The 12,192-nt window shown below is 41.6% G+C and overlaps 1 protein-coding gene across 1 annotated transcript in view; it reads left to right on the top strand.

Moving 5' to 3' along the window:
* gli2b (GLI family zinc finger 2b) overlaps positions 1-11,866 on the top strand; it is a 91,319-nt gene extending 79,453 nt beyond the window's left edge. Inside the window, exons 10-14 of the mRNA XM_017478493.3 lie at positions 2,987-3,136; positions 3,360-3,524; positions 5,823-6,107; positions 8,157-8,484; positions 8,772-11,866. Coding sequence (XP_017333982.1) covers positions 2,987-3,136; positions 3,360-3,524; positions 5,823-6,107; positions 8,157-8,484; positions 8,772-11,035 — 3,192 coding nt within the window. The 3' untranslated portion in view covers positions 11,036-11,866. The remainder of the gene's footprint in view (positions 1-2,986; positions 3,137-3,359; positions 3,525-5,822; positions 6,108-8,156; positions 8,485-8,771) is intronic.
* Positions 11,867-12,192: the final 326 nt, after the last annotated feature.

Here is a 12,192-nt window from a genome sequence, read left to right as displayed (position 1 = left end):
ATGTGGAGGTGTGTGCGTATGTGTGCGTGTGTGTGTGTGTGTGTGTGCATGAGAATATGTGTGTGTCTGCGTGCATGCTATGGGGACGACGGGGGGAAAAAACAAGAGTGTGTGTGTGTGTGTGTGTGTGTGTGTGTGTGTGTGTGTGACAGACGGAGGGTCCATGTGTAGGGGATAAAGAATTACCCCTGGCTGCTGTAGTGTGCAAGTGTGGAGGTGTTCAAGACTCACTGCTGCCAGCTGTGTGTGTGTGTGTGTGTGTGTGTGTGTGTGTGTGTGTGCGCGCGCACGTGCATCATGTGGTCGTTAGCAACTGTTTTTCAGTTGCGCTCACCTAACAGTACCCAAATTCTTTACTCAAGTAAAAGTGCAATTACTCATTTAAATAAATTCTCTGGTGAAAGCTGAAGTACAAAAAAAAACCCACGCAAATCACACACTGCTTTTAGTTACTGATTGTAAATTAGTGCCCTCTTTCATCGATGAACTAAGGAACATGCAAAAACATTAGCTAAGGCTAACTAGCAAATGCTTTATCCCTAATCTCAGAAATCACAGCTAGCAGGCTAATTACTCATGATAATAGCAAACTAGTTCAATGCTAATCGCTAACTGTAACAATACAAACTGCCTTGATAAAAGCAAAGTGTACATTACAGATAGATTACAGTAGATGACAGGTAGTAAGAGATAAAGTATGGAGTTGTCTGATGCTAAAAAAAAATCACCTCACGGCTTTACAAATATATGATAATAGAGAAATGTATTATGTTTGAAAATGGAGTGAGTAGGAAGTAGATTTTTTCATTTATTAAGTAAAGGTGAAAAGTATAAGGTGTAAGAAAACAAGTAAAGTATAGCTACTAAAATTTTTTTTTAAAAATCAGACTCAAGTACGGTAATTTCTCTTCTCAAGCGGTGATTAGCAGTGTAAATAATATAGGAGAAAGACAAACCTGCCTCTAACTCAAGTGGTCTGTTAAGGTTGAGAATGAAACTGTTAGAAGCAACATTCTGCAAATCATTTCTAACAGTCTGTGGTCAAAATCTATCTGAGGCCAGGAGTCCAAGACAGCAGAACTTCCCAGATTAGCTCTCTCTGAGATGCTAGTGATGCTACAGCCAATTGTGCACAACTCCTGGTTCATGTATACACACAGGAAGATGGAGTTAATCTTTTACTCCAACTGCTTTACTATCCCATGACAGCTGATGAAAAAACATCCAACGAAATGAAGCTTTTGCCCTTCTTGGCCTGACCAGCGGATGGGAATTCTTTGACAGAAATGTCTAGAAAAAATTTAGACAAAAGAAACAAACAAAAAAAAGGTTAGAAACATCCGAACTTACGGCATGTTCCTGTAATTAAAGCTCATATTAGATTCATACAAGCTTAAGGAATGGTTTTATTCGTGATACACCGAAAGGAAAATTCTTTGCCGAAAACTGAACCCGAATAAATAAAAAATTAAAAAACTCGTTTTAAAATAGTTTTATGTATAATTGTATTAATATTACACTTTTTAATTCATTTCATGAAATTAATGAATATGAATTGAAAAACTACAAACCAATAAAATGATCACACTTTTATTGAAATGAACACACCAAAACAAAAACAATATTAAATATAGTATTCTTCATTCAGTTCTGTAACAATCAAATTTAACAGATTTATTTTTTTTATCCAATTATCCAAATAATGTAAAGTTCTAGAAAACTATTAGGATATGCAAAACAGCAGTCACATAATGAACTAGGCCTTTATACTTTTTATGTAAACGTGTTTCCACATGAATTAATGATTATTGTGCAAAACAGCAGCAATAGAACTAAAACCAACCTCAAACTGTAAACAACAGAGCAAAGATTTGTAGGGCTACACGAATTTGAATGTATTTGCTATAGACAGAGCAAATTGGACTGCTTTCTATCTAAGCAAATGTGGCAGGTTTGTCTTCAAGAACAGAAGTTGCTCAGCTTTCTGGCAGGAGAGACGCTTCCTCTTCTCATCAAGAACATGAGATGCTGCACTGAGTAGTCTCTCACTCTCTGTGCTGGTGCTCGGGGCAGATAAATACCTGCGTGCAATCCTCGTAAGCAATGGAAAGTGTAGCTGCGCTTGTTGTGGCGCTGCTGTGGATCGGAGCGCCTTCCTGTAGAATCTCATCAAACATGTCAGACACTAAGGGAGTTTGTACTCATCACTTGTACGTTCCCGTTTCTCCGGCGCACTCTGCTCTGTGCTGCGCGCCGATCCTTCAGCAGATGTGTTCATCACCTCCAGCTCCGCCTGTATCATTTCCCGTGCACGCTGCTTTTTCTCTGCGTCAAAGTAATGTTCTTTAAATCGCGGCCCTAGGAATGTTGCAATGCAACGATAACCGTCGGCTACATGGAGAGTATATATTTTCGGCCTTTCTCTTTCTGCCAAAAACCGAACATGCCATTTCTGTGAAATCCCTAGTTTTTATGCCATAATTATCTAGTAGTCTGTCATGAATCTGAGAGGATTTGCCTGTCAAAACAAAGTTCGTTTAATACACCTTTACATGGGTTTCTTTAAAACCCGTCACGTTTTCTTGTTCGTGGCTGTCAGTGTGGAAATTCTCACACTTGATGAATGTTGTAGCTCTTAATTCAGCAGATAAGCAAATGCATTCCTAAGGAGCTGCAATTGCATTCGTCTCTCATGCTCTCGATTGCGCACCAGATCTGCGTCGGTCCCCAGACGCTGACGCCGTTAGCGTTGTCTTTTAACGTGACATGCAAAAACAGCACAGCCAATTAAAGATTAAACACGACACTGACATTACAAAGGAAGGCCAACCCCCGAGACGCCTAGAGAAACTCCGCGAAGGAAAACAGCGCCTGGCGGCTATGTGGTTAGGTAGTCTGTAGGACGCAAATGAAATCTGAATGTTGCGTGTGTGTGTGTGTGTTTGTGTGTGTGTGTGTGTGTGTGTGTGTGTGTGTGTGTGCGCAGCACATCAATAATGAGCACATCCATGGGGAGAAGAAGGAGTTTGTGTGTCGTTGGGAGGAGTGCTCCAGAGAGCAGAAGCCCTTCAAGGCCCAGTACATGCTGGTGGTGCACATGCGCAGACACACAGGAGAGAAGCCACACAAGTGCACTGTGAGTGAAAGTATCCGGACACACATGTACACACAGGTTTTGTATTTGGACACATCCTCAAGACATGCAATATGTCTATGTCTACACACATACATCACACACTCTCCGAAGTATTAAATATATGCTTTGGTGTTGTTGATCTCTACTCATCTTCTATTTTTCAAAATAATTCTGTCAGTGGAATATGCTTGTGGTTTTGGTTTATGGATTGTGTGTGTTGCAGTTTGAAGGTTGCTCGAAGGCGTATTCACGTTTGGAGAACCTGAAAACACACCTTCGCTCACACACTGGGGAGAAACCATACGTGTGTGAACACGAAGGCTGCAACAAGGCCTTTTCCAATGCCTCGGACCGAGCCAAGCATCAGAACCGCACACATTCCAATGAGGTAAACATCCGAGTGCGCATGCACCCAAACTGTGAAAAGAATCAGTATATACACACATACACATGTCAGAAACTTAGTTATCCCTTTTCAGCTGTCACGGTGCCAGTATAGTTTCTGGAGCTGTTGTTTATTCAATCTTCTTTAAGATTTGCCTCAGGTTTCCACAAGTGTACGCCCTTAACTCTCAGGCTAATAATCAATTATGGATTTGAACGATCACAGCATGGTGGTGTAGCAGGCAGTGTTGCTGCCTCACAGACCCAGAGTCCCCATTTGATCCTAGTCACGAGTAACTGTCTATCCAGTGTTTTGCAAGTCCTCGCCATATCCATGTGGATTTCCTTCAAGTTCTCTGGTTTCCTTGTAGATGGATCGTCTCTGCTAAATTGCCCTTAGGTGTGAATATGTGTGCATGGTGTGCTGAGATAGATTAGCATCCCATCCAGGGTGAATTCCCACCTCACATGGGATAGACTCTAGATCCACCACATCCCTGACCAGGATATAGTCCACTACAGTGGACTAGTTCAGCAAACAGACTTCATATAAAAACCATAATGAACTTTTTTCCGTTCACGCTATCCGTTGTTACCCAGATGAGGATGGGTTCCCTTCTGAGTCTGGTTCCGCTCAAGGTTTCTAAATCTTAACATCTTTGGGAGTTTTTCCTTGCCACAGTCGCCACCGGCTTTCACAATTGGGATAAATTCACACACATAAAATTTGTATCCTGTGTTTATATATTTCTGTAAAGCTGCTTTGAGACAATGTCCGTTGTTAAAAGCGCTATACAAATAACATTGAATTGAATATAGGGTTTATAGAAGGTAGATGCGCTAAAATTCTTGTCATCTTTAGTTCACTTTTAGTTCCTTTCAACTGCCATTAATATCTTTTCATGGGTCCAGACAAGTGGTATGTTGTTGCTGGAACCAAACCAATGCTGCCGATTCGTATGTTATGTGGGTGAACCAGAAGCAGCGTAAATGGAAAAAGTAGTAACAGTGAACAGCAAGCAACATTAAACAGTGTTGTTTTGTAATTCTGCTGCTCATTGCGCTTTAGCTAATCCTTTTCCCAGTGGCACCAACTGCCTAATTCTATGTAAATATACCATTTTCATCATACAGTTTCAAATTAAGGCCAGAATTAGATTTGTTCATGTACTCCCTCATCATGCCTAGTGATTGCTCCTCCATGCCCAACCATGTCCCATTAACGAGCTCTGCATGCAAGTGTGTGTTCAAATAATGAGGTGTGGAACTAATGAGCATGACAGCCCACAGTGCATTAGTAAGAATCAAGCACAGTCCCTGCGGAGAGACCACCTGCGGATCGCGAATACAAAATGAAACCCTGCGCCATTTTAGCCCTCAGAATATCCATCATGGCCAAAAGAGAGAGAAAACAAGACAGAGGGAGAAACAGAGATGCATTCATCACAACTTTTTCAGCACACGGTCATGAATCACGAACACTTAGTGTTGGCAAAATCAACATGGCGGTGCCTCACTACGTAATCAATTCCTCTGAGTCTTCACATGACACGTCAATTGAAGCTAATCTGAACAAAGTGCCAGATAATGTTTGCACTAAAGAGTCGCTTGTAAAAAAAAAAAAAAAATTATGAGGACGTCCAAGATCACAATGTAGAAAAACTTTTGTGCAGTGTAGCAGTCACAATGTACATGAAGCACTTCGTGAACCTCGAACAGTATCCGCTCAGGCATTTTTTCAAATCAGTTTTTACCCGCCTGTAATGTAAACTCGCTCTAAATGTAAATTAAGGATAGCAACTGAAGTGATCACTTTCTGTTCTCACATTATTGATGTTACAGGTTTGACCACCCAAATGGTGAGGTGATATGATTGTATAGAGAGATGTCTTTTTGAATGATAATTATGGTCACATACCCCTTTGTTCAGGGATGGTTTTTGATATCCCAATGATCTCTGCTACTTTCTTCCAAGCTTTATTTTTCATTATAATGTCTCTAGAAAGGTTTAATGAGAGGTCATACAGTATATGACAAGGTAAGATGAGACCATGATTATAGGTTTTTCTTCCGTTTTTGCATTTCAAACAGTAAATTAGTAGGAATTACAGGTAGGACCTAACATTGTTTGTGGGGGACTAAAGAAATGTCATAGGATTAGTCTGAGGAATCACTCGAGCCAACTGTTTTGAGTTATCACATCATCCCTAATTTGCATAGAAATGAGAAAATCTCAATTAAAATGTTGTTTGTTATGCTGTATCTTCGTCGCTTGGATGCTGAGCTCTATTTGTCTTTGCAGAAACCATATGTTTGTAAGATTCCGGGTTGTACCAAGCGCTACACAGACCCGAGCTCTCTCCGCAAACATGTCAAAACCGTGCACGGCCCAGAGGCACACGTCACCAAGAAACAGCGTGGTGACCTGATGCCCCGACCTCAGCCCCCACCACGAGAGAACGGAGAGAACGAAGGAGGAACAAAACAATCTGGCCGGGGAGGACAAGACAAGTTTGAGGCCAACAGCACCACTAGAGGCATGGAGGACTACCTGCAGGTCAAATCGATAAAAACAGAGAACTCTGTGGTATGTTCCTTTCTACTCTAGTTCAGTAAGATAGATAGATAGATAGATCACTTAATTAATTAATCTTTTAGGGAAATTCACATAACACTTCCTTACATGGGTTTCAGTACATCACTAAACCAGTTTTAGACTTTAACCATAATATTTTTTTTCATCCCTGATTAATTCTGCACTAAACAGCAGCCTTGTCCATTACTCAAATTGAAGCGTACTAACAAAAGCATGTCCACCGCTTCAGACAAAACCAATCTGTTTCTGTCTAACCTTCTGTCTCTGTCTTTCTGCTTCTGGACTGCACTCTTTCGCCTCTTTCTGCTTTTTCACTTTTCCTATGGACAGGCATTACTGAGGTGAGCACTAACTTTTAATCCCTTTCAATTCTTTTACTGTGTTAGATGATAATGCATGTCCAATACAACATTTTGTCCAAAAAATGCACCCAAGTTTATTAACTGTTCATTCTTTTTTGGGGAGGGGAGTTTGAGGAGTTTATTATTAGTGGATTTAATTTTTTTTTTTTAATGTAATATTATTTATAAATATAATGGTGTGCTGTAAGTAAAAAGTGTTCATATTGACTGGAAATCAAAGGGACAATGAAAATGGCATAAGGGACCCCATACACATTTAGTCCATATTTAGGCAAAAGTTTGCATTCCCAATGGGTTTAAACCTCCATTGTCAAACTGAACTTTAAACAATAGAATTGTTAAAATAGTTTTTTAAATGATTTAAAATATATATCAGTCCAAAACATTACATGATCTTGATTGCTATAAATTAAATTTCCGATGTTTTATTTTGCCCTAAAGGTGTACAACATTTTGACCTCGACTGTATGGAGTCACATTTGAATGAATAAAGCAGAATTATGTAATATATGTAATATTTTATTTCAATTCAGTTTGTCTGCCTGCAAAACATGGATTATCAATTACACAGAAAGAGTTTTCTATTACAATTATTATTCAAATATTATTCATGTAATAGAAATATACTATGTTCAAAGTGTATTAAAGGATGTGAGAACTATTTTGATCGATATTCCTTTGTAGATTTGAACCACAACAAATCTTTGATTTCCCAAGAACCCTCATGGCCCCCATGTCCTCCACCCTCTTCACAGAGATCTAACTCATCCAGCACCACATGATGAGCAAATACAGGGTGAATATTCACTGTGGCTGTGTTTGCGTGAGAAACAAAAAGTGCCAGTGATCACACTGTGATCAAAAATGACTTGGCAGTTCACATAGGGACAGAATATATTTACGTCATTCAGGGTGTGTGGTGAGATGACACAGATGTGGAGAGGCGGCGTACTTTATTTATTTTGGGAGTGTTTTCCCTTTGTAAATTTGGTCCAGGCTGTATGTATAATGCACAAAGACATTGCCAAAGGAAATTACAATTTGTCAGCCACTTAACCTTAGCTTTCCAAAACAATCACATAGAGGAGCAAAAGAGGGAGACAGTAACATAAGGAATGTGGAAAGGTTTGGCAGAGTTCATTCTCACATAGGACATATTACACAGTCAGGATTAAAAAAGCAGTAAATAGCATTTCCACACTTACAGTAACACACCAACCTAATTTGATTAGATACGTGTGAGAATTTGAATATACAAGAGTGATGCAGTTCGATTTTGGTCATTTTCTTATGAATAAAGTCATAAAGCATGGTACTAATACAAACCACAGCCTAAGCATAACAGTAACCTATGTATCATTCTATATGACTTGGGGCATATAAATCATGAATTTGCATGTATGAGACCATATTTCTGAGTTGCATGGGAGCACAGGTAGCGATGCCTCTTGGTTCATTCAATGAGTGTGTTAATGGTGCCCTGTGGTGGAGTGGCATCTGATACAGGGTATATTCCTGCATCAGAAGTAGTGTTCCGGGGAAAGACTCCAGAACCACTGTAACCCTGAACAGGATAAAGCATTTACTGAAGACTAATAAATAAATGAATGAGACCATGTTGAAAAAACAGACACAATGAAATGACACTTATTGTGCTGCCATCTTCTATCTCTCTTAGATGTATCAGTCCAGCCCTGGTGGTCAGTCATCATGTAGCAGCCAGCCGTCACCGCTTGGCAGTGCCACCCACCATGACGGTGGAATAGAGTTGTCGGGCCCCGGCGGGGGCAGCATGGGAGACCTGAGCATGCTGGACGACGTGCCTCTGGTGGACTCAACCGTCTCTACAGGCACACTGGGCCTCCACCTGCGCAGGAGTGCCAGCCCCGCTCGCAGGCTGAACCACCTGAAGCAAGAGAAGCTGAAGACAGTGAGGGAGTCGTGCTCCTGGGCAAATGCTGTTCCACAAGCTCCTGACACCAAGCTACCACCAATCCCTAGCAATGGTGAGGCTACAAAAATGTTGCACTATGTCTGTGTTTACTTCAGTCATCCATGTTATTAAAATATTTAAGAGAAGTAATTCAAAGTAACTGAATATGTGGTGTGACCAATTTCTCACCAAGAACTGATGAAGCCCTTGAACAAGTCCTGAAATCCACATCCCATGAATTAGTTGTTTATTTTATGTCACAAGGATAATCACAAGCTCAGTTTAGTGCAGATATTATTATAGCTTAATAATTATGATATTATTAGGAAACATCTTAATACCCACTCCATTTTGTTATAGGTTCCTTACTGGAGAGCTCTGGATGTGTCGGCAATATTCCTGTACCCATCACCGGCCTTCGTCTGAGTGACATTTGCCCTGGTGAGACGACAGTACTGTGCCAGCCAGTGGAGCGTCGAGACAGCCTGGCGAGCACGGTGAGTTCAGCTTATACGCTGAGCCGCCGCTCCTCTGGCATTTCTCCCTGCTACTCCAGCCGCCGTTCCAGCCAGGCCTCACAGCCCGGCATCCGCCTCAACAACGTCAGCTCGGCCGACTCATACGACCCCATCTCTACAGACCTGTCACGTCGCTCTAGTGAGGCCAGTCAGTGCGGGGGCCTGCCAGGTCTGCTCAGCCTCACCCCTGCCCAGCACTACCGACTCAAAGCCAAATATGCCGCAGCAACAGGTGGCGCTCCACCCACTCCTTTGCCCAACATGGATCGCATGAGCCTGAGGACACGAATAGCCCTGCTGGGAGATCCACATGATGCAACTATGCACCCACTTGGCCTCCCCACAGTGCCCAGGAGATGTAGTGATACTGGGTATCCAACTGCTAGCATGATGCCCCACGAGGTACCAGGGAGTATAACACGGCGGGCTAGTGATCCAGTTAGACGGGTGGCTGTTGATCAACAACGTCTCCAGCAGGGGCAGCGTTTCAACAGCATGAGCAATGTGAACCCTAATTCACTCCCACACTATGCCTCTTCCAGCCGCCACTTGTCAGTGCAGAGCTTTGTTCGCTCTGATGGTAGTCTACACCGCCTCCAGTACCCTCCCCGGCCTCCCAGCATCTCTGAGAACACTGCAATGGACACAAGCGACATGGATGGTCCAATCAATAGCATTGCTGATGACTTGATGTTGCCTGATGATATGGTTCAGTACCTCACTTCTAATGGAGATTCTACACAACACAATGGGTCTGGGTATCGGCACCAGCAAGCACAGGGCTTCCTAGGGAATGGTGCTCCTCCAAATCAACCATGTTTCTACCAGAGACGCATGGCTATAGTGGATGGCATTGCGAACAGCATGACGCAGCCGACATCAGCTTCTTGCCAGACTAGTCCAGCGCATCAGCACATGTCTCCCAGTGCCAACAAGAGCCACATGCCTGTACAGTGGAATGAGGTCAGCTCAGGGACAGTAGAGGCATCTCCCAGCCAAATCAAGCAACAACAAGCTTTGGATTGGGGAACTATAACTGGTCTCCAGCAAAAACAGAACTTTGGCCCTATCCAGAACCTCAAGTCCAACCAGCAAGTAAGACCCATGAGTCAGAACCTTGCACATGCTGCTCAACAGAGTTCTATGCAGAGGAATGAGGTTATGGCCCAAAGGATGAACTGTAGCCAAACTCTTAGGCAGCAAGGCAACAAGAACCACCTGAACGAGCATATTCACAATCAGCATGTATACCACCAAGGAAATGACATAAACAGAAGCACCAGTCAGCATGCCTCTTGTGGTAATATTATAGGAGGCAATGTAGGTTTGACAAGCCCATCTAAGAAAACAGTGCAGCCCGTGCACATGCAGAATAACAGGGTAAGAACTAAGCCAGTGGTCAGTCAAAGCCATGTAAATTTTGAGAATAATCAAGGAGATTATTCCCATATGAGCAGTGATCAGCATAGCTATGATACTCTTTCCCAGAATCCTACCCTGAACGGAAACCATGGTCTACTGCAGCCAAGGCCGCCCACAGAACCTAAACCCTTCGCCAGGCAGCACTCAGGGCCAAATGCAACGACAGCACAGCAGCTTGGTTACCCACAATCCCATTTCAGCTTAGCATACAACACTTCCGAAGCTAGCCCCAAAAAGCCTGTCAATGTAGGTGTTAGTGACACAGACAGCAATGCCATGTTCTACACAGGACAGATCCACATGTTTCAGTCCAGCAATCTGAATATGCATGACAATACAGAAGCAGTGGACTGTGGTACAGATAATGTAACAATGGTTGCTGTCAGCTCCCCAGGAACTAATCAAGTCTCAAGCACGGTAGACTCCTCCAGTGGAGTGGAGCAGACCCAGATTGACTTTGATGCCATACTGGATGATGGCGACCACTCCAGTCTCATGTCAGGAACTATAAGTCCCAGTATCCTCCGCAGCCTGTCTCAGAATTCCTCCCGCCTCACTACGCCCCGGAACTCTGTGACATTGCCCCCGGTACCCGCAGGAATCGGCAACATGGCCATTGGAGACATGACCTCCATGTTGACCACGCTGGCAGAAGAGAGTAAGTTTCTTAACATGATGTCTTAAAAGGTCCAACAGGAAATATTATTGGTGACTGATGACCTGTTGGCATATCTGAATAAAGAATTAAGACTGTCCTAGCATTTTGTGTTTTATACATGTCTGTATTATCTGTATTATCCTGTATATCATTAGAACAAATACTTAGTAGTTTCCCCTTTGCTAAAAAAAAAAAAAAAAGCCATATTTTGCCTTAGACAATATATGTTCTGTATATAAATACAGAACATTTGATAAATGTCAATCCAGTATTTTTGTATTCTCTTTTATGGTGGTGAAATGAGAGTAGCAACAAGTGCCTAGCTATGCAAATGCATATGCAGGAAAAAAAAATAATACAAAAAAAATCTTGCAGAATTACATTTGATTGTCTTGAACATACAAAGAAACTTTGTACATTATGTAAATCACGAAGGTTTGACTCCTTCTATGTGTCGAAGAGACAAAAAATAAACTGAATGGTAAGGAAATGTATAATAGGATAGAGTGAAATGCAAAACACATGTACAGCATAGTCTCTCTTCAAATGTCAGAGACTAATTCTCCATACAACTGAAATGATACTATACTTTTAAAACAGTGATGCTATTTGAGTGTCATTGGCTCATTTCAAATAACAACACTGACATACCATACAGCACACAAAGGAAGAAGAAACTTCTTACTCAGTGCAGATTTATTCAGCTATAGCATGCAAACCAATTTGCTTGGACTTTGGACTCTGAACCCGGATATGGCATTTAAATGTTTCTTTTTTTGTATGTGAACATGTGTATGGCGCTGGATCTGTAGATATCTTTTGTACATTTTTATGAAATACAGTATTGTTTTTTTCTACTCTGGTGTTGCTTGAAGAGTTTTTTCTGTGGGTCTTCACAAGGTTCTGTAATAATCCTAATACTTTGCTTATCTGCTTTATCTCAGTTATGTTTAAGTCAATTTGGACAGTTCACCAACTGACATCTTTACATCTACACAAGCCCTTTTATAGTAAAAGTACTGTATATACACTTCCAGTCAAGTTTGAACACCTGCTCTTAGAAAAGTTTTCTTCATTTTGACTATTTTCTACTCTTATAATAATAGGAGTAAGAATAATAATGACAATATGAAATAACACATATGGAAGTGTGGATTGAATGAGGAAAGTGTTAAACAAATGA

This window comes from Ictalurus punctatus, chromosome 10 (genome assembly GCF_001660625.3).
Source record: "Ictalurus punctatus breed USDA103 chromosome 10, Coco_2.0, whole genome shotgun sequence".
Taxonomy (NCBI): domain Eukaryota; kingdom Metazoa; phylum Chordata; class Actinopteri; order Siluriformes; family Ictaluridae; genus Ictalurus; species Ictalurus punctatus.
The sequence above is the reverse complement of the archived record's forward strand: the minus strand, read 5'-3'. Positions and strand labels throughout refer to the sequence as shown.